The sequence below is a fragment of the Ammodytes marinus genome (genome assembly GCF_949987685.1).
Source record: "Ammodytes marinus genome assembly, chromosome: 13".
Classification (NCBI taxonomy): domain Eukaryota; kingdom Metazoa; phylum Chordata; class Actinopteri; order Uranoscopiformes; family Ammodytidae; genus Ammodytes; species Ammodytes marinus.
The window spans coordinates 8,073,194-8,092,673 of record NC_137217.1 but is presented as its reverse complement, the minus strand read 5'-3'; the positions used below and the strand labels follow the sequence as shown (position 1 = coordinate 8,092,673).

General features: G+C 40.1%; 1 protein-coding gene across 1 annotated transcript; it reads left to right on the top strand.

Moving 5' to 3' along the window:
* Positions 1 to 5,862: 5,862 nt before the first annotated feature.
* Positions 5,863 to 16,713, top strand: LOC307260106 (DEP domain-containing protein 1B-like). The gene is made up of 11 exons (XM_080040239.1): positions 5,863 to 5,999; positions 7,283 to 7,548; positions 7,994 to 8,138; positions 8,730 to 8,857; positions 9,271 to 9,401; positions 9,503 to 9,550; positions 10,452 to 10,592; positions 10,672 to 10,838; positions 12,054 to 12,230; positions 14,003 to 14,185; positions 15,550 to 16,713. Exons 1-11 carry the CDS (start codon positions 5,952 to 5,954, stop codon positions 15,709 to 15,711), a joined length of 1,596 nt encoding a protein of 531 aa, XP_079896365.1. The 5' UTR covers positions 5,863 to 5,951; the 3' UTR covers positions 15,712 to 16,713.
* Positions 16,714 to 19,480: the final 2,767 nt, after the last annotated feature.

Genomic DNA, 19,480 nt, shown 5'->3' with positions numbered 1-19,480 from the left:
ATAGATAGATAGATAGATACAGTAGATAGATACAGTAGATAGCTTGTGATAATTCCCAATTTGTGTGGTTCCCATGAGGGTCACCAGTAGTGTGCGTGTGTGTCTGTGTGTGTGTGTGTGTGTGTGTGTGTGTGTGTGTGTGTCTGTGTGTGTGTGTGTGTGTGTGTGTGTGTTTGTGCATGCGTGCGTGTGTCTGTGTTTGTTTGTGTGTGTGTGTGTGTGTGTGTGTGTGTGTGTGTGTGTGTGTGGTTTGCAGACGTGTGAAGGCTCCTTGTCCTACCTTCAGTATCAGCTGCCCCCTTCGAATCAGAGGTGGTGTCTCACATTCGACCACAGTCCCTGGTCTCATTCAATCAACACAATGCTGCTGTCTCTCCTCTCACCCTCTTCTCTTTCTGATCATTGTGTCTCACTGCTGCCGCTTGTGCTACTTGTTCTGATCCACATCAACCTGATTACATAGTGGCATTCATTTCATGCCTGGTGAGGCCATGTCTTGGCTTGGCCATTATCCATAGCTGTGCACCATAAGGCTGATTAGATGGTGGGTCTGTGCTGTCATCTGTGCGTTGATCAGCATTAGATCAGTATATATGGGCCATTTATCACTATAGCATTTAAGGCTCCTATTCTGTCAATAATATGTGTAAAGAAAATGCCACATTAACGCTATAATGGGTATTCATATAATTGAATGTTCAGGCTCACAACCTATTCTATTCCTCTCCAGGTATAATGTTGTGATGACCGGCCTCACTGCCTCTGTCTGTCGTATTGATCATTGGTGTGTTAGTTAGCCTATCTCGTTAGCCTTCAGTGTCTTCTCTCTTTTCCTCTCCTTGTTATCTCTGTGACCTTTTACGCGAGAAGTCAAGGACATGATGTGAGCCACAAGAAGCAGATCTAATACTCAAACAGAAGGCAAGCCGATTTGAATTTGGAAGAAAGGCCCTTTAGACTTATTTGAGGAGTGCGTATCCTGAAGTTGTAGTGGTAAGCTTTTTTATAAAGAGATTTTTTCCTTCACAAAAACATTATGTACAAGATAACATGTTGATCTTGGTACAACAAGAATTATGATGGATAATAGCAATAACATAAACCTTGTGCACAAAATAGCAAAGCTGTAAATGGAGGGATGTTGGCAGTTATTTGTGGAGCAGTGTGAAATTGACTTCTGTACTCAATCTATTTCTCTCCCTGGCTTGTACTCAGAAGACCAAGGACACTTGAAAACAAATTATCAGAGAAGTTCGGGATGACCCCTCTCCCAGGGCCTGGGCTCTTCTCGGGACCCACATGAGACCATGTGAAACACCTACGTGGTTTATCATCGCCTTTTTGACTGGCGAACAGGCAAGCTGACAAATACAAGCTAGTTAGCTTGTGTTACGTTCTTCAGCTAACTAGCATACAGCTCTGGAAAAAAATTAAAAGACCACTCCAAATGTTCAATGTCTCTCGTTTTACTATTTTAGGGCATATTCAAGATCCAAAGTGTTCATTGTCATATGCACAATAAGAAACATGTTCTCAGTCATACAATGAAATTCTTCCTTTGTTTTCCACGGACTGAAAGCCAAGAAAGAAATATAAAAATATATGCAAAATATACAATATACAAGTAAAACAGAAGAAAAAAAGTAGCAGCAATATAGAATATATGTGTTTGTGTAGAATGAACATTTTGGCTTTATAATATAAGCTACTGATAACATTTCTTCCAAATTCCAATACATTTTTTGTCATAAAGAGTATTTTCAATAAGTTAAGTAGAGTTGAAGATTCAAGAAAAATCCAGACTGGTCTCTTAATTTTTTTCCGGAGCTGTATATCATCACAGGTGTTCTTCCTCTGGTGCATTTTCTACTTGATCTGATCTGGCTGTGGGGCCACTAACTTTGCTGTGTTCATGTGCACTGCATGTTTAAATAGTCCTTATATAATAAGTCCAATCAGTTCCTCAGTGTTACGCTATACTGCTGCTATCACAAGGGCAGCACTTTCCCCAAATCTCTACGTGTGGTATTGAAAATGATGTTCATGATTCATTTGTAGAATTTATTTTGAGACTGATAACAACGTCACGGCCTCACAGTTTAACATTACAAGGAGTTGCTTGGAGCGGCAGCTGGCTTTAGGCAAACGGAACACACATTTTTCAGTATGTGTGCATGTCCATGGCTTTGGGACTATGCCTCCTTCTACATGTCCTTTTTCCCACAGGAACACTTAAGACAAGTGCCTGATGTGTCACTGACGCACGCTCCTCTGCTTCCCCCTATAGCCGTCTGCTGTACGGCCTCTCTTGAGTCCTATGTCCGTCAGGCGCACAATCACATGCATTATACAGTACCTCACAAAAGTGAGTACACCCCTCACATTTCTTCGAATATTTCATTATATCTTTCCATGGGACAACACTGAAGAAATGACACTTTGATACAATGTAAAGTAGTCAGTGTACAGCTTGTATAACAGTGTACATTTACTGTCCCCTCAAAATAACTCGACACACACAGCCATTAATGTCTAAAGTGCTGGCAACAAAAGTGAGTACACCCCTAAGTGAAAATGTCCAAATTGGGCCTATAGTGTCAATATTTTGTGCGGCCACTATTATTTTCCAGCACCGCCTTAACCCTCTTGGGCTTGGAGTTCACCAGAGCGTCACAGGTTGCCACTGGAATCCTCTTCCACCCATTCATGACAGCATCACGGAGATGGTGGACATTAAAGACCTTACGCTCCTCCACCTCCCGTTTGAGGATGCCCCACAGATGCTCAATAGGGTTTAGGTTTGGAGACATGCTTGGCCAGTCCATCACCTTTACCCTCAGCTTCTGTAGCAAGGTGGAGACTCACATTCAACCACAGTCCCTGGTCACATTCACAATGCTGCTGTCTCTCCTCTCACCCTCTTCTCTTTCTGATCATTGTGTCTCACTGCTGCCGCTTGTGCTATCTGCTTCTATCTTGCCACAAATCATTGGTTACTTGTTCTGATCCACATCAACCTGATTACATAGTGGCATTCATTTCATGCCTGGTGAGGCCATGTCATGGCTTGGTCATTATCCATAGCTCTGCACCATAAGGCTGATTAGATGGTGGGTCTGTGCTGTCATCTGTGCGTTGATCAGCATTAGATCAGTATATATGGGCCATTTTCACTATAGCATTCAAGGCTCCTATTCTGTCAATAATATGTGTAAAGAAAATGCCACATTAAAGCTATAGCACGTATTCATATGAATGTCAGTTACATTCAAGCCATTGCAAAACGAGTTGACACAAAAGTAGCTTGAGCCATCAGCTCACCAAAAGTCTCTCTGTATATGTCAGTATGGAGGCTTTTATAAACTGTTGTCACCACCCCCGGCACTGGTGCAGCAAGGGAATCTTTCATTTGTTAATTCTACTGCTAGGAAAAACCGGGATGTTTAGCAGAAGGAATTAAATCCAACCGCAATCACCAAATGCTTACAGATGCTCAGCCAGTGTTGTTGTAATTACTCAGAATTCCTCACAGCGGCGATATATTCTACGCACTTTAGCTTTAAAGCTACTTGGATGAAATGTTTTATTAAAAGAGACAATACATCTTATCAAGCTTTTAGTTTATTTTATATTATGCATAAAGACACCTCCATTTATCAAATTTAGATGTGCCCTATCTTTTCAGATGTGTTGTGGCATTATGTGGCACAATCTGACAGCTGGTCTGATGTGCACTTGAGGTAATAGATAGATAAAACAAACATGAGAAGTCAACAACATTATCCTGTCCTGGGTTCTTGCATAATTCACAATGTGATGATGTGTGTGTCACGGTGTGCCTATGAACATTGTCAATGTCCCTATACAATATACATATTCCTGTTCAGGCTCACAACCTATTCTATTCCTCTGCAGGAACTATTTTGATGACCGGCTTCACTGCCTCTGTGTCGTATTGATCGTTGCCGTGTTAGCCTATCTCGTTAGCGAAGCCTTCAGTGCCTTTTCTCTTTTTCTCTCCTTGTTATCTCTGTGACCTTTTACTCAAGTCAAGGACATGATGTGAGGCACAAGAAGCAGATCTAGTACTCAAACGGAAGGTAAGCCGATTTGTATGTGGAAGAAAGGCCCTGATGAGAAGAAAGGCCGGGATTTCAGGGGGTTCTGCTCGATTATGCCAAAAATCACGTTCGCCAGTATTTTTGATTGATATTGACATCACACAATAATTAACTTTGACTCAGGAAACATCATGCATTGAGTTACTTTTATGAAATTTATTGGACAAAGCTGTCTTTTTAACGGTGAATTTATGTATAGTAATAATAAAAAAACACAAGACATGATTATTTATTATCATTGTATGAAATATAGAAAGAAATTAAGGTGCTAAGCTAAAAAATAGATAATAAATAAATAAAAGTTTTGGCCTGACTTAAAAACATGATCTTGTCAAAGTAAATGATCTTATTTTCATGATTGCTGGAGGTCGAAGTTGAAATTGTAATTGCGATTACAATTCAATTAACTACAAAGCCCTAATTTCAGCCGTCCAAAGTCACTATACCATCACTTTATCTAAGGCTAATGCAGTTCCAAATATAGTCCTGATGGCAGAGCCAGTGAGGATAGCTACCAACACAGTATACTGTATATTATCTCTGCAACTGCAGTTTGTTGACCTTTTCGCTGTCAAGTGTATTCATGCTTCTGTTTTTTTTATTATTGTCTCTCATCCATATTTCAGATTTGGTGTTATTGTGCTGAATTTCAATAATGTATTTGGCTGTCGTTTCATTTCAAGGTGCCACTCATGCAGTTCACCGTCTGTCAGTTTGGATTCTGAGGGTGTTTAAGCAGTTATTTCTGGCTCTGTTGCTGCTGGCAGAAAAAAAGGAAGTCATTTTAATAAAACAGAGTGCCTTAGCCTATTTGTTTCTATAGGCATCACTGAAATGGAAAAGCTTGGATCGACTTTGCAAAGATGACTGTTGCAAATTGTCGGCATATTCTGGTTTGGATGGGCTTTGAAAGGTTGCCCCATGTTCTTTCTTGTTTTATTCCATTTTAGATTTTGGAAAGGTACAGTGCAGTCAATCACTGTGCAGCTAAACGGCTTCAATGATTAACCACGGCAATCCTCTATTGATTTGGAGAAAGGTCCTCTCTGCAATCATTACCTTTTGAATAGTCTAATCATGTAATTTCCTTTACACATTCATACACTGAAAGCTATAGCATGGTCACAAATTAGACCTTTCTATTAGGGTCAGCTCATGAAACATTTCAATTAAGTGTGTCCTCATTTGTATTCTAAGAGCTTGTGTTAGTTGAAGTGTGTGTAGGCCTGCCACCTATCACATGTCCTGACTTTTAAATCAAAATTAAACTGGATTGAGCAAAGTCTGGCCCATGAACAAAGTGAAAATCTAGCAATATGCATACACAATTAAGTGCCACAGTATTTTATAAAAACAGTCCCTTTGCTAGGCTATTATTTAGTTCAATTTTTGTTCGTATAAAAAGTAAAATGTAGCTAATTAATGTGTATTTTATTTTAATCATTAGTAGTACTCTACCGCTAGGCTATACATTGCACTATTAAGCTGTTGCAGTAGGCTAGTGGTTGTGGTGGTGGTGGCAGGCAGAACAGAAGCAGTTGAACGTTTTATGTGTGTATTGTCCATGCAGTCTATTATGCCGTATTGTCCCACTAAATCTCCATTCATGAACGCTGCATTCTTTGTGGTCACGTGATCCGCTCGCTGTCTAATCACGTCGTTCAAATGAGGTGACGCACCAGATTCAAAGTTGGCAGCAACGTTTTTTGTTGTGGGCACCCTGGCAACTTACCGTTTCTATCCGCAACTGAAGCTTTTTCAGAAGCTTATAAAAAGTCCTGTATCTCAATGTTTTCACACGAGTGAATAGGGTTTTTATCCGGGGCCAGAATGGAAGGTAAAGTCATCGGAGCGGGTCCGTACAGGGCGACCAAGCTGGTGAGTGTGTCGGGAAATGTGACATGTTTTAACGTTACAAAGTGACTAGTAGCTAAGGTTTGTGTTGTGTATACAGTCGCAACATTATATCCTAGGCTATAAGCTATACTAAACAAATACATTTGTATTCAAACGTGAGTAATTGTATTGTATATAGAAATGCATAACGTGCTCATAAACTTAGCGTAGGCTATTCGTTAGTTCAAAGTGAGTTAAAAGAGTTAGTCAGCAGAGTCAATGCTAATGTTACATGCGTTTTACATACAAATAGCCTATGTTGTCCTTGCAAGAAAAAAGTTCTCGAAACATCTCTAAAAGTATGTTATTTGTATCTCCTTAACTTTGAGTAGTTTACAAAAGCAACCGCTTGTACACAAATGTGACTCTTGTCCTCAAGTAGGCAGACTGGTGTATCATAAACACATGTAGGCTATCATGTTTCATTTAGCTGTGACTGTTTCATTACTGTGCATAAGCACCTCATTTACGAGACTATTACCAACTGTTAACATGCAAATGAGTGGCTAACACGTCCATTCATGTAATGCTGATGTGTGAATAGACCTGGTACGCACAGCTCCTTTTTGTTTCCTGTAAAGGCATCATACACAATAACACACTGCAGCTGATTCTACACGTCCAACTCTGTGACCTGGAATATGTAATGTGTTTTTCACTATAATAAATGACTCCAAACATGAATGCAGATTGCAAAATGCTACAATGAATTCAAAATCGGGTAACAATGGGGCATATTATTCAAGTGTCATTATTCTGTGATAGTGAGCTGCCAGTATGCACTTCAGCAAGACCCTGCAACTGAAGTAGGTACATGGAATTCAACCCTTACTAATCACATTTTGCATCCATGCCATTCGTTAGGCCTATGTGACATGTCAAAATCTCTTTTGTGGAACAGGCCCATTGCTTGGTATTCAAACAGTACCAATATGTATATTTATTCAGTATACTGTTTTTTTAATTCAGTCTATCCAGTGTGAACAGTGTTTGCGTCACACAGTATGATGCTCTCCTGGGTTGTTGTAATGACCTTGTGAAACCCGATTCACTCCTGCTTTTATCTCATTCTTTCATTTTTTTCCTTCCTGCCAGTGCCCATTAGGGTACCACTCTACACTATATGAAAAGAACATAAAATACTCTGTTTGTTCTGACGAGAGGATATATAGAGTGCATATGTTTGCCTGTAATGGACTTCCCTTACGTTATGTTGCATTCATCCCTTTTTTTTCACATATCGTATGTCTCTACTATTAACACAGTGGAATGAGACCATTAAGCTCTTCCGTGGGGGCATGCCTTTGCGGAGGCACTGGGCCCACTTCCGCTACCATGACTGGAGTTTCACTGGAGCGGAGGCCGTGGATTACATGCACGAGCTGCTGAGACGCAACGACAACTTTGGGCCCGAGGTGACTCGCTACCAGACCCTGCAGCTGCTCAGGAAGTTCCTCAAGGCCCACGTCATCGAAGACATCAAGGGAAGACACGGGACAGAAGACTTCGAAGACAGCGGCCATCTGTACAGGTACTACTTTTTGACGTCTAATACTCTTATTAATGTCCGCTTTATACCACGGAAGGCATTTTTTATGGACCTATGAAATCGTCTTTTTATTTTATTTTTTCCAAATTCAATTTTTTCTGTTTAAATTTGACTGAATTACCTTTTTTTTTTAAACATACATTTTAGCATCTCTTCCTCATTGTTGTGGGTGGTAGTTTACTAATCCGCTGCATAAATGTCCCCCGTGTTGTTTCCCCTGGATTATGGATTAAATGGTCTACTTTTCCCCCCAACAGGAGATTTTTTTTTGTTTTATTTTTTTTGCCCCACTCCGTGATTCCGTCTCTGTGCATTGATTTGTTGTCGTAGAAATCATAGGGCCCTACTTGTTTTGCTGCATCTTGCACACTTTGCTCTTTCCTCCTATGGCTGGTATGAAGTCCTGTCCTGTCTTCTTTGTCCCCAGGTTCCCCACCATGTCCCCTCTAAAGTCCTTTCCAACCAGGCCTCCCATGAGAGACTGCAGTGACCTGCCCCGCCTCATTCGCTGGGACGACTACGAAGAATTGCCTCAGCGGGAAAACATTGCACCGCTGAAGTCTGCTGTCCTGGTGAGAAATAGACATTGATGTGTTGATGTTTTGCCTCCTTCCATTGCTTGTTTTGGCTAAAGCTGGAGCGTGGAGTGTGTAGCACGCTTATGTAAATCTATTAGAGAGCTGTTTTCAATTACTACTGTGAGCTGTCATTTGCATTTTTCTACACTCAGGCTTATCAAATATCCATTTACTGAGAGCTTTCAGTTTGTGTTCAGAATGCTCCTGTGGTTGTTTCTTTGTTGAAATCAATTCCATTGTATCATTTTAAGACTGTTGTTGTGTTGGACAGCATTACATTGAAGGACATGTTATTTTGTCCATAACATTTCCCATATATGTAGCAACAAAACCGTTGTTGGAAACAATACAATATCAGGCAACAACCGTACAAAGCTAACCATACAGTTATTATGTCAATGTCATGTTAAGTCATCAACAATTCCAAATATTATTTTTTTTTTACAAAGGAGTGATTTCTTACATAAATATTATACATGATTACATTTCAAGACTGACATTTTGGATTGTTATTATTACACTTAATAGGTTTTCTGCTCAGTTTTTTCATTCATGTCTCTGTATCCTTTTTTTTTTTTTTACCAGACCTCAGATCTGTGGAATAAAAGGCACAGTGTAGCTATCGGGGACGTGCACGAATGCAAACTCATACGAAGGAAGGAGATAACGCCCAAAGAAGTGGACAACATCTGGAAATCAATGACAGTTGCGCAGTGCGTAACCCCTTTGACATAACTCGCCAAACACTTGCACTGTTCATGTTTTGTTTACTGTAGATGAATTGGTTCTCAAACTTTAATAACCAACACAGCTCTCATTCAAAATAAAGTATTGTTGTCATTACTCCCTAGCCCACTATGCATATTCTGTATGTATTCAGATGTTTGGTTAAAACATTTTCTGATATATTATGTTATATTCATGTTAATGTTGTATAATGAAGCTAAATAAATTAAATAGGTACATTTTTCAGTCACACAGAAAAGCCATTTGGTAAAATGTTATTAAGAATGCACTCTAAAATGAAAAACATGATAAACATTGCAGCACCCTTGAGGCACTCCCTAAAGGCACTAATTTTTAAAACCACTGCTATAGATTATTGATGGCAACTCTTTTGTTTTAGTTTACAGAGAACACTGGGCCTGAAGTCAATGGACGGAGTTCTAAACACGACGCACGTGAACGGCAAGCACATCGTTCACAACGTGTTCAAAGTTAACAAGACGGGCATTGTGGTGCTGGAGAATAAAGCCGGTATGTATGATTCATTGATTCACAACTGCAAAACAGATGCTTAGTTGCAACTCGCAAGAATGTTACAATACTCACCTGTCTTCTTTTGTATATATCTCCAGAGGACATGCCTTACTGGGTGGTATCAGCAATGAAATGCCTCGCCAACTGTAAGTATGCACAACATTATCCGCCCTCTCTAAAAAATTAATATTAATCTGCATCTGCTTTGGGACTGGGGCTACACTGGGTTCAAGTACCCGAATGACATAAGTGAAATCCCCTAAATGAATGATGAGGTCTTCAATCTGTTTGCTGAATTTTCTCTAATGACGGTGCCATATTTTTTCCTAGTGGTTGATATCTCACTTAGAGTTGACTGTTAATGCATTATGTTAATGTGTGCGTAGTGGCACTTTTCCCACAACATGGTACCACTGCCACTCTACAGTACTCTACTCACCTTCTTTGGTTTTCCACTATGAAAATGCACTTGGAACCCGCTCCATCGAGGTTCCAAAACAGTAGGTAGGTACCATGTACTAAACTGGGATTGGTCAGAGAATTGCCTGTCATTGCATCATCAGTGGGTGACACCCTACCCTGCACAACAAACAGCCAAGCTGCTGTGTTTGAGCTGGGATGAAAGTCTACCAGCAACTCTTTTAACATATGGGGTTTGCAGATATGATGTTGATTAATGTTACAAGTTGGTCAAGGATCCAATTTAACTTAACCCAAGAACAAAACGTGACAATACATGCCCTGAGGAAGACTGAGTAGAAATGCATTGACGCTAATGTTAGCCGCTAACGTCGCTATGATGACCAGCTACACAGGCGGTATATCCTATGGTCTTTTAATGAAAAATGACCTCCAGAAAAAGGACACGATACAAAGGGCGAGTAGAGTAGAGCAGAGCCGGTACCATGTAGTGGAAAAGCGCCATACGTTAAACTTTGCATCTGTATGTGCATGTATTCAGCATTAACCGGCAGTCAACTGTATATTTCTTAATGCTCTGCATTCTGTGTGAAGCCCTTTAAAAACCGCATTCGTCGTCCTTCCCAGGGCCTAATGGAAATGAAACCAGACAGCCGGTGTACCCGGGTTTCGAGCGGGACGTCCTGAAAACAGTCGGAGATTACTTTCAGAGACTTAAGGATCCCCTGCTGACTTTCCAGCTCTACGAAGTCTTTGTCAATATTCTCAGTGAGTGATTCACACGATGAATGAACCATTGCTGGTGTTTTATCTTGCAGGACTTAAATATATCCTTGTATCTTTGCAGGTCTGCTGCAGCAGCCGGAGGTAGCCACCGAGGCTCTGCAGGTGAGCACTCTGTTACTGCCTCCGCCCAACCGAAGACGCCTCCAGCTCCTACTGCGTCTCATGGCCCGGGTCTCCCACAACCCACACCTGCCTCCGCTCAATGACGCCATCGCTACACGCACACTGGTACACAGCACTACTTCTCTGATTTAATGAGGAAAAAAAGACAAGATAGAATGATAAGATCAAATGGATGGATGGATGTACTGTAGATAGATAGATAGATAGATAGATAGATAGATAGATAGATAGATAGATAGATAGATAGATAGATAGATAGATAGATAGATAGATAGATAGATAGATAGATAGATAGATAGATAGATAGATAGATAGATAGATAGATAGATAGAAGTAGCTCACATAGTCGGTTAACACGCAGTACAATTGACAAACGATAGAAGTCACTAAATAAGTCAATAAAAAGTGAGCAATGTAACCCTGTAATGAATAAAACAATATAACATAGATGTGATGAGTCCTGCAATTACCACTACCTCTAATTTCCTTTGGAGATAATTGTTTGAAGAGAGGTTTTGTATGCCACAGTTTCTTGTATGTTTTTATCAGGTCTGACATCCTTCACAGTCAAGGGAGGATAAATAACATGCAGGCCTCGAGGCAGAGAGGAGCTTTTGGAAATATGTGTTGTCCTATTATATGCTAAAGGGATGTTGGGCAACACTTTCAGGTGGGCTTATCCAGCATTTACAGCTCCACACATGCACTCCTCCTGTCCGCACATAATACTGACACAGTATAAATAACTAGTATCTATAGGATAATATAGGGCACCACGGGAACAGAAAATATTCCAAATTACAACAGACACTGCAACATGAGAACAAATATACCCGGCAAAATATATACTGTATTCCGGTAGTGAAACGCTTCGAGGATAGATATAGTATTTACATCTAATCTTTAATGTTTTAACAGCATCTCAGGAGATATTGAGAAGATGCATTTAAGCTGTCTGGATAAGACTTCCAGGTTCCAAATAATACCATTCTGCAACACTGCATGTACATATATGGGTATACAGAATTCAAATATTAAAACTTTTACAAACATGCCATTTTGGTCCAAGGCTATTCCTTATGAACTATTCAAAGGCTAGCTGCTCATCGTGTTTTGTTACTCCCAATATTATGTGTGTAATATTGAGTATATTGCGGGGTACTGTAGTAAACTTGGCTTCTCAAATCAAATCAAATCAGTTTAATTGTATAGCCCAATATCACAAATAGACATTTGCCTCAGTGGGCTTTACATTCCATACATTATGACACCCTTAGACCTTTAGCTTCTCATGAATCTCCTTTGTGTTCCTCTGTCCAGATGGTGCAGATGTTCTCCCCCTGCGTCCTGGGCTCAGTAGATGAGATGGACCTGGACGAGCTGCTTGCCACCAAGCTGGTGACCTTCATGATGGAGCACCACACCACTATCTTCCAGGTTCCTTCAAAGCTGCGTCGGCAGGTGGAGGAGCACCTGTCCCACCTCAAGAGGGTTCAGGTCAGTTACACAGTGCAGTAACCGTTAAGTACAGAGTCATTTCTTTGCATCAGTTGAATGTATTTTTAACAGATTGGTTTCATGATTTTGTCAAGCCCTAAGTGTGGAAAAAAAAGTGCTACATTTACTGGTAACTTTCGATATTAATTAAAGCCCAATCGAATCTGGAAAATGACGTGCCATTGTTATGTTAATGTGAGTGGAAAGCACTCGTCGCAGTAGCATGCGGCTCTCAATGAACCTGTGTGCAGTTGTGGCTTTAGTGTCCCATGTGGCACAACTATTTCTTGGGGTTTCAATGGTAGAGGGAGATATGTGATAATAGAAGCCGCAGGTGGAAAACAGCTGGTCAGCAGTATTATTGCTGAATGATCGTGGGAGGAAATTAAATTTGCTGTATGAAAATATGCGATATTTTAAGTCATGGAGGCAGTTGCATCAATGTGTTTTAAACCTCACTAAAGCCCTGTTGCTAATACGATATATTTCTTTATTGTCAGAGCAAATCAGAAATTTGTCTTGCGTCGCTCCATTTTGCAACATCACAGAAAAGACACGACGGGACCCAAAAATACATAGGCTACATTCAATATAATATTTCCATGACAGAAGACAACATTTAAGGCCTGTGGGTGTGCATTTCATATGGGATATATAGCGGCGTATTGAGTTTATGATGCACAGATGCACAAAACAGTGCTTCAGTCTGACCTTAATACATTTGGGAACCCTATATATCCGGTTTGAGGGGAACATATTGTACTTGCTGTTCAGAACATGGTTGGAGTCAGGAGAAATGTTGATGGTCATCCTCCGTATGTTTTTTATGGTAGGCTGATTCATACACTCTGAAGTGGTTGATGTACTATCTTTGAGACGATTTGACTTTGAAAAATCAAACACGTGTCTTACTCTGATTAACAATACTGTGACAGTCGCACTCAAGCCTGATGTTCTTGGTTCTGTATGTATCTATTGCTTTGGTAAAACACCATAGATGTCAAATGAGCCACAGTCTATAGGGGTTTGTTCACTTTTTTGTCCCAACTGCTTCAAGGTAAACGTGTTTGTTTCGCTGTAACTTTATCGTAAGTTTAATTTAAATGTACATTTCTCACAAGAAATAAATTGTCGTGTTTCTTCTTTTTGAGCCAGAGTGATGTTACACAATATTTCAAAAGAAAACATTACTGGCAGGAGCGATCAGAATGTCCACAGGAGGAGGCAGCAGTGGCGGCGGGGGCGGTGACTATAATGTTTGGAAATCCCGCAGGAACGGTTGGGGACTGTATAAAAAAGCAGTCTGACACTAATCCATGAGCAACAAAAGTCCCTTATGTGACATCGCTTCGTTAAACAAAGACAAGCCCCAGTGACACAGTTTCTTCTGAGAGTTTTGCGGCTAGCCTCTTGACGGCCTTCAAAGAGCGGGGGGTTGCAATTCATCCCTCTGTGCACAGTTGGTCCCCATTGATACAAAACAGGCTGTATTCTCTCTGTCTGTGTTCAACGATGTTTGGCCGACAAATGCAAGCCCGATTTAATCTTTTTCCCCCAACAGTAGATGCATAAGCTTACACGTCCCACGCTGTGAATAGGACTGAAAACAAACGTATGAGAAAGCAGTCAGCATGTGATTTTAAAACTGTAACAGCACACATGACCAAAATAGATCCTTATTTATACAAAAAACAAGATTGGATATATGTAAAATATCCTAATTTCCCTGAATATTTTCATCATTCCAACACTTCCTTTGTGTCTTCCATCAGATTAAATACGCAGGTTCCGACACAGACTTCAGCGCGTCTCCAGCCTTCTGTAAACAGATCAGAAAGGTGGAGTGTGAGGAGCAGAAGGTGATAGGAACCCAGACCCCGCTGCAGGAGCTGCTGGAAGGTCTGATCGCAGACAGAGAGCTGCCCGCCAAGGACAAGAGGAAAAGACTCAAGCAGGTTAGTGCCTTTTACTATTTGGAAAGGAGACATGTTGGGATGACAAACATGTATGCGTTAAAATCCAGATTGCGCTTGTATGTCCAAAGCGATGTAGTTTATTATGTTTGAGTAAAGCCTAGTTCAAATGACAATATTATTTAACTCGCCAACTTTTTTTTAGACATTGCTGACAAAAGCTATAGCCTGGAAATCCAGACCCACATCTAGAACGATATAGGGTCTGGCCACAATCAATAAACCTTCCCAACTCAAGGGGCGGCAACAACGTGTGCATTTCTAATATCACTGCACGCAATTGGATAGCACTACGACCAATCAGAGCAATGAACAAGGTGATGTATTCAGGCCAATTCGTTGTGCGAACAGCGGGGTTAACTGGTAAATTAAACTTTTGCCGTGGTCGGTCGGAAAAACAGAACATTAGTCTTTCTTGCTAATGAAAGAGTTGAGTGCCGTCTTCCAAATCGTTAAGTGTCGAGGCCAAAGCCGGTTCAAACTGAAACAACGTATCCGCAGCCATCTTTTTTGTTTACTATCACAACTTCCAGGTACAATGCTTCATGTCCAGAACAACATTTACATTTGCCAGCTGCAGGTATGGATTTCAGGGCTAGACAAAAGGCCCAAGATCATAGGCAAATTGGCGCGCCCCACTGTGAATTTTGATGGCTTTGTGTAAACTGATCAAAGACGAGCTCAGAGCGTGATCAACACACTCGCCGACACATTGCATACACCCAGCAGATACATATGCTTAATGTCTGAACCCGTCTGTGAGTCCAAATCAAGTCAGGTTGAAAACGGTTGTGACTGGCAATGAGAACAGCAACGAGCTCCAGCCAATGAGAGCGCAGGACACGGGATGAGAGGAGACCAGGGGACGGAATAATGATAATAATACAATGGCATACACACAAACCTTTCAGTATTTGTAACAAAAACCAATCAGGAACATTTTCATTATATGTTAACATTCAACTCTCTGCGGGACAGACATTAATCCTTGCTGCCACCGCATCCCAATCCTTTATTTGTCCCATCCTTTTCCTTTTCTTCCTTGTTTTTAAACTGCAAATCAAAGAAAAAACTACTTGTTTCTTGCAGACATACTGTACATGCTATTTCCTGTGTCACCTGTCACGTGTGTTTTCGTTACAAAATGTACTTTGGAGACCGGACAGACTCATAGGGACTGCACAGCGATCCTAAGAGGTTGAAAGCTGTGTAGTGTGTAATTGCCTCAAGTCAAAATCTGTGACCCCGCAACAAAAAAAAAGAAGCCTCCCAATGAATGTCTTTAAGTGTTTGGTTTGCCCTTACTACAGTATACTTTCTTGATGGCATATCTTCCTCTTTTTCAGTTCCAGAGGCTGTACCCAGAAGTGTACCGCAGTCGATTCCCCACCGAGGAGAGCAAAGCTGCCGTCATGCCAGAGAAACCCCCCAAAGCCAAACCTTCTCTCATGTTCTTCAATGTCCTGAAGCTCCAGCCCTTTCAGAGGAGCTGGAGCTTCAGGACATGATCTGACACATCTGCACCCTCAGGCTCAACCACACCACTCCACCTCAGTGTGCTGACACCTGCTTGTAAGAGGGCGCTGAACACAGTATTGGTCTCACACGGCTTACCACTACAAATAGTGTTTCAAAAGAATTAAGTGGAATAATCATAGATAGTAAATAATATGGATATAGCATCCGGGCTGACCTCAGTTATTCACACGGCATCCAATAATCCTGGTTTGTGCGCGTCGCCATTTTGTGAGGGAGTGGGAGATAGCTGACGTATACCTCCGAGGCAAAGTGAGGGACAACGGGCGGAGAGCTGTCACTCAAGAGATCGCGCCAATACAGTTTAACCTCCGATAAAATAAAAACTAGCGTGGTCCGAAAAAATTCACCCCCCTCAGTGTTGTCATGGAGATATGACCTAAACATACAGACTAAAATGGTTTTGTGGACCAGGCTGTCAATAGGTTTAATAAGACTTTGAAAACTGCCTGTCTAAAAAGTGAGTCAAAGAAAAATGGCTCAGTCTTGGTACCACCCCCCCTAGTGGCACTTCCGGTTACTACAGTTGTGGTCACTTCCTTATTGGATGCTGGTAAAAATCGCTGAGGTTGGGGCTTGGGAATAATGTAGCACTATTAAACCTGAAATTATTATTTAAAGGGTCAGTTCACTAAAACGCATAATAATTAAAGTGATAATAATTGTATCAATGATAATAATAGGGCATTTGAAAAGGCTCCTTGTTGTATCGTGCCAGAAAGCTTATTTTAGTTGCAAAACATTGGCTACTACTTTTGTCTAAACTGCAAACACTTAACCTTTATAAAGAAATACATGTTTACTTATTGTTACTGTTTTGGTAAAAAAAAAACTTGAACTAATTATAGGAAAGGATGGTCCACTTAACACAGAAAGAACCACTGCTGTTTCTTAAAATGAATTCTTAATAGTAGTTCAAATATTGTGTGTCGGTTAATTGTTTATAGATGCTGTATACCAGGAAGGTCTATTAGGCAGGGATGGATGTTGCTGGCATTTCCATTCCTGACACTACATTGAATGACATTTCAAAAGTATTAATATGTTATTAGGTGTTAATATCATAGGTGTAGAAGAGTTAACGATCAAAGCGGTTCACACTCTTAAATCTTTTATTTTTTAGTGGTTTTGTACTTTTTACTTACTGTATGTAAAGAAATATTCCGATACTGTACAGCTCTTTGTATGACTTGGCCGTTGAACAGATTATGTCATTTTGTGAGCTCGACCCTCGTAATGCAAAGATGCATTTCATTTTTCGTAATAGTTTTCTGATGTGGCATTGGTCTTTATGATGTTCAATCTAAAAACACAAAATCATGTCTTAACATATCAAGGGCTTGAAATTAAAGGGTGGGTGTGTGTGTGTGTGTGTGTGTGTGTGTGTGTGTGTGTGTGTGTGTGTGTGTGTGTGTGTGTGTGTGTGTGTGTGTGTGTGTGTGTGTGTGTGTGTGTGTGTGTGTGTGTGTGTGTGTGTGTGTGTGTGTGTGTGTGTGTGTGTGTGTGTGTGTGTGTGTGTGTGTGTGTGTGTGTGTGTGTGTGTGTGTGTGTGTGTGTGTGTGGCGAAACTAAAAGGATTTCCATGAACTTCAGCTGATAGTTTCATTTGGAACCATAAAAAAACAAATAAGGAAAAGTCTACAAGGTCTGGATAAAAATTGTAGATGAAATTTACTGTAACAATGAACTACTACATTTAATGTTTTTTTGTATTGATTGACATCTTATTATCAGAATAAGGATAGAATTGGCTAAAGCAAACATTTGACCTGCTATTAGTTGCCACAGCCCTTTCTCTCTAGATCATCCCTACACTTAAACTTGACAGCTCTGTATGTGCACTCTTTAAACAGCTCATTTCATATATTTACTTGTTTGGTTGTATTCTGTATATAAGAACTATCTTCTTGAATGGTACATATTTCAATGTCAAAAAAAAATGTTTGTCATTTTCTATCACATGCTGTTCTCATGTCAATCAGGTTGTTTTTCACTTAATTTTGAGACTTAAAATTGTATTGTTTATATTAATTAAATGCTGATCTCTCTCTCTCTATATATATATATATATATATATATATATATATATATATATATATATATGGATTTTCACGAATAGGCTGGAACAAATCTAATAATGCTGGATGAACTGTTACACTTGAATTGCTGCTCTTTGCTGGAAAAAAATAATAAAAAGTGCAATTAGTGGTTTTGGTTCCAACTTTTTGTTTAACACCTGAGATAATGTTTGGAAGACCTTCTACCCAGAACTGGTTAAGGCTGGGGCACAACCAATACATATGAAGTAGAGAGGCTTCATAGTTGCATTTTATGCACGGTGGACTAACATCAGGGTAAATTGTGGATAATTTGGCTTTTGAGATATGAGCCCTTTCTTATGAGTCCCCTTCCCATGCTGCTTTGATCTTGTCCATAGAGGCATATCTTAGATCCAACATCCTGCCATAGAACGCAGAGTCTTTTGAGATGGGTTGATAGAAAGAACAAAATCAACAAGGGTTGTGTCTGCTGGTATAGAAGAGCTGGTCAATTTGGATAGCACAAAATGTCTTGTTTGCAAATATCTGAAAAAATCTGACCTTGGAAGACTGAATTTGTTGCTTAGTTGTTCAAATGATGCTAAAGTGTTACCCATATACAGGTTCTTGAAGCGCACAATACCCTTCTCATGCTTGTTCTCCTTGTTGGGGGGTTAAGGGTACATAGGCATACATTAAAACATAAAGCTCTGGAAAAAATAGCTTCTCCAAATGCTTCTTAAATCGTCATATCTACATTAGTTAATAAAATTGCTCCAAATGGCAATTTTTCTTTGTGGGATACATTGTGTCTGTCTGAATAAAACTAAAATGTTCATTTTCATTTGGAGTGTTCTCTTGATTTTTCCACAGCTGTACAGTGCGGTCCTGAAGCACTAGACCATTTTGACAATCTTCACATACATTAATCAGAAGGTTTGAGGATTAAGACACTTTAAACAAAGTTTGTTACGTAATATAAAATGAAGAAATATGATATAAGATTCCACACTTATTCCAAGTCTGCAATCACATGTGTGTCATTGACATTACACAAGGGCACATTGTGTGAAATGCGTCCTCCAGGGTAGGATTGGGAAATTAAGTTGGTGTCATTTCCTGTGCAGCTTCACCTCCTAAAGAACATGTAATTACCCAGCAAGCACACAATGAGCACAGGCACAGTTTATATAACGTTGGTTAATTATCTCTGAATTTGACTTTTGAATCAGGGCCATTCTGGGAAACACATTTTACAGTCCGCATATTCACAAGGGGCTAATAACCTATACACAAACCTAATTTACTTTTACTTATATAACACAATTAATAAATAAGTGTACTCTATTTGTAGCCTATCCCCTCAATATATTAATACTTGTTGATACTACTTTTTCCTGAATGAAATAGGAGTTTGAATAGTTTGACGGTACATGTACAGCAAACTGAATCATCATATAATGCAGTAACATGCAACAGAGAGCAGCATGGTAGAGGCTGTCCTTGAGTTGAGTTCTGCTTTCATATTTGCTGTAAGTAATAGGCAGTATTTATTTTTTTATCTTAAAAATACTGTCAGCAAAGTGCGTTTCCATTTTCACCTGACAAGTAGGCGTACTCAAGAATGGAAAGGTGAGAAGCGGTCTCAATGGTATGGCTGACCTTCAGTTGTGAGTGCTATCTTGTCTCTGTACTCTCTGTG

What these genes read in the sequence shown, in the direction of transcription:
- LOC307260106 (XM_080040239.1), top strand. Translation starts at nt 5,952, where the DNA reads ATGGAAGGTAAAGTCATCGGAGCGGGTCCGTACAGGGCGACCAAGCTG. An exon ending in CGTACAGGGCGACCAAGCTG is followed by an intron (nt 6,000 to 7,282) that starts GTGAGTGTGTCG and finishes CTATTAACACAG; the next exon opens with TGGAATGAGACCATTAAGCT. An exon ending in CCCACCTCAAGAGGGTTCAG is followed by an intron (nt 12,231 to 14,002) that starts GTCAGTTACACA and finishes GTCTTCCATCAG; the next exon opens with ATTAAATACGCAGGTTCCGA.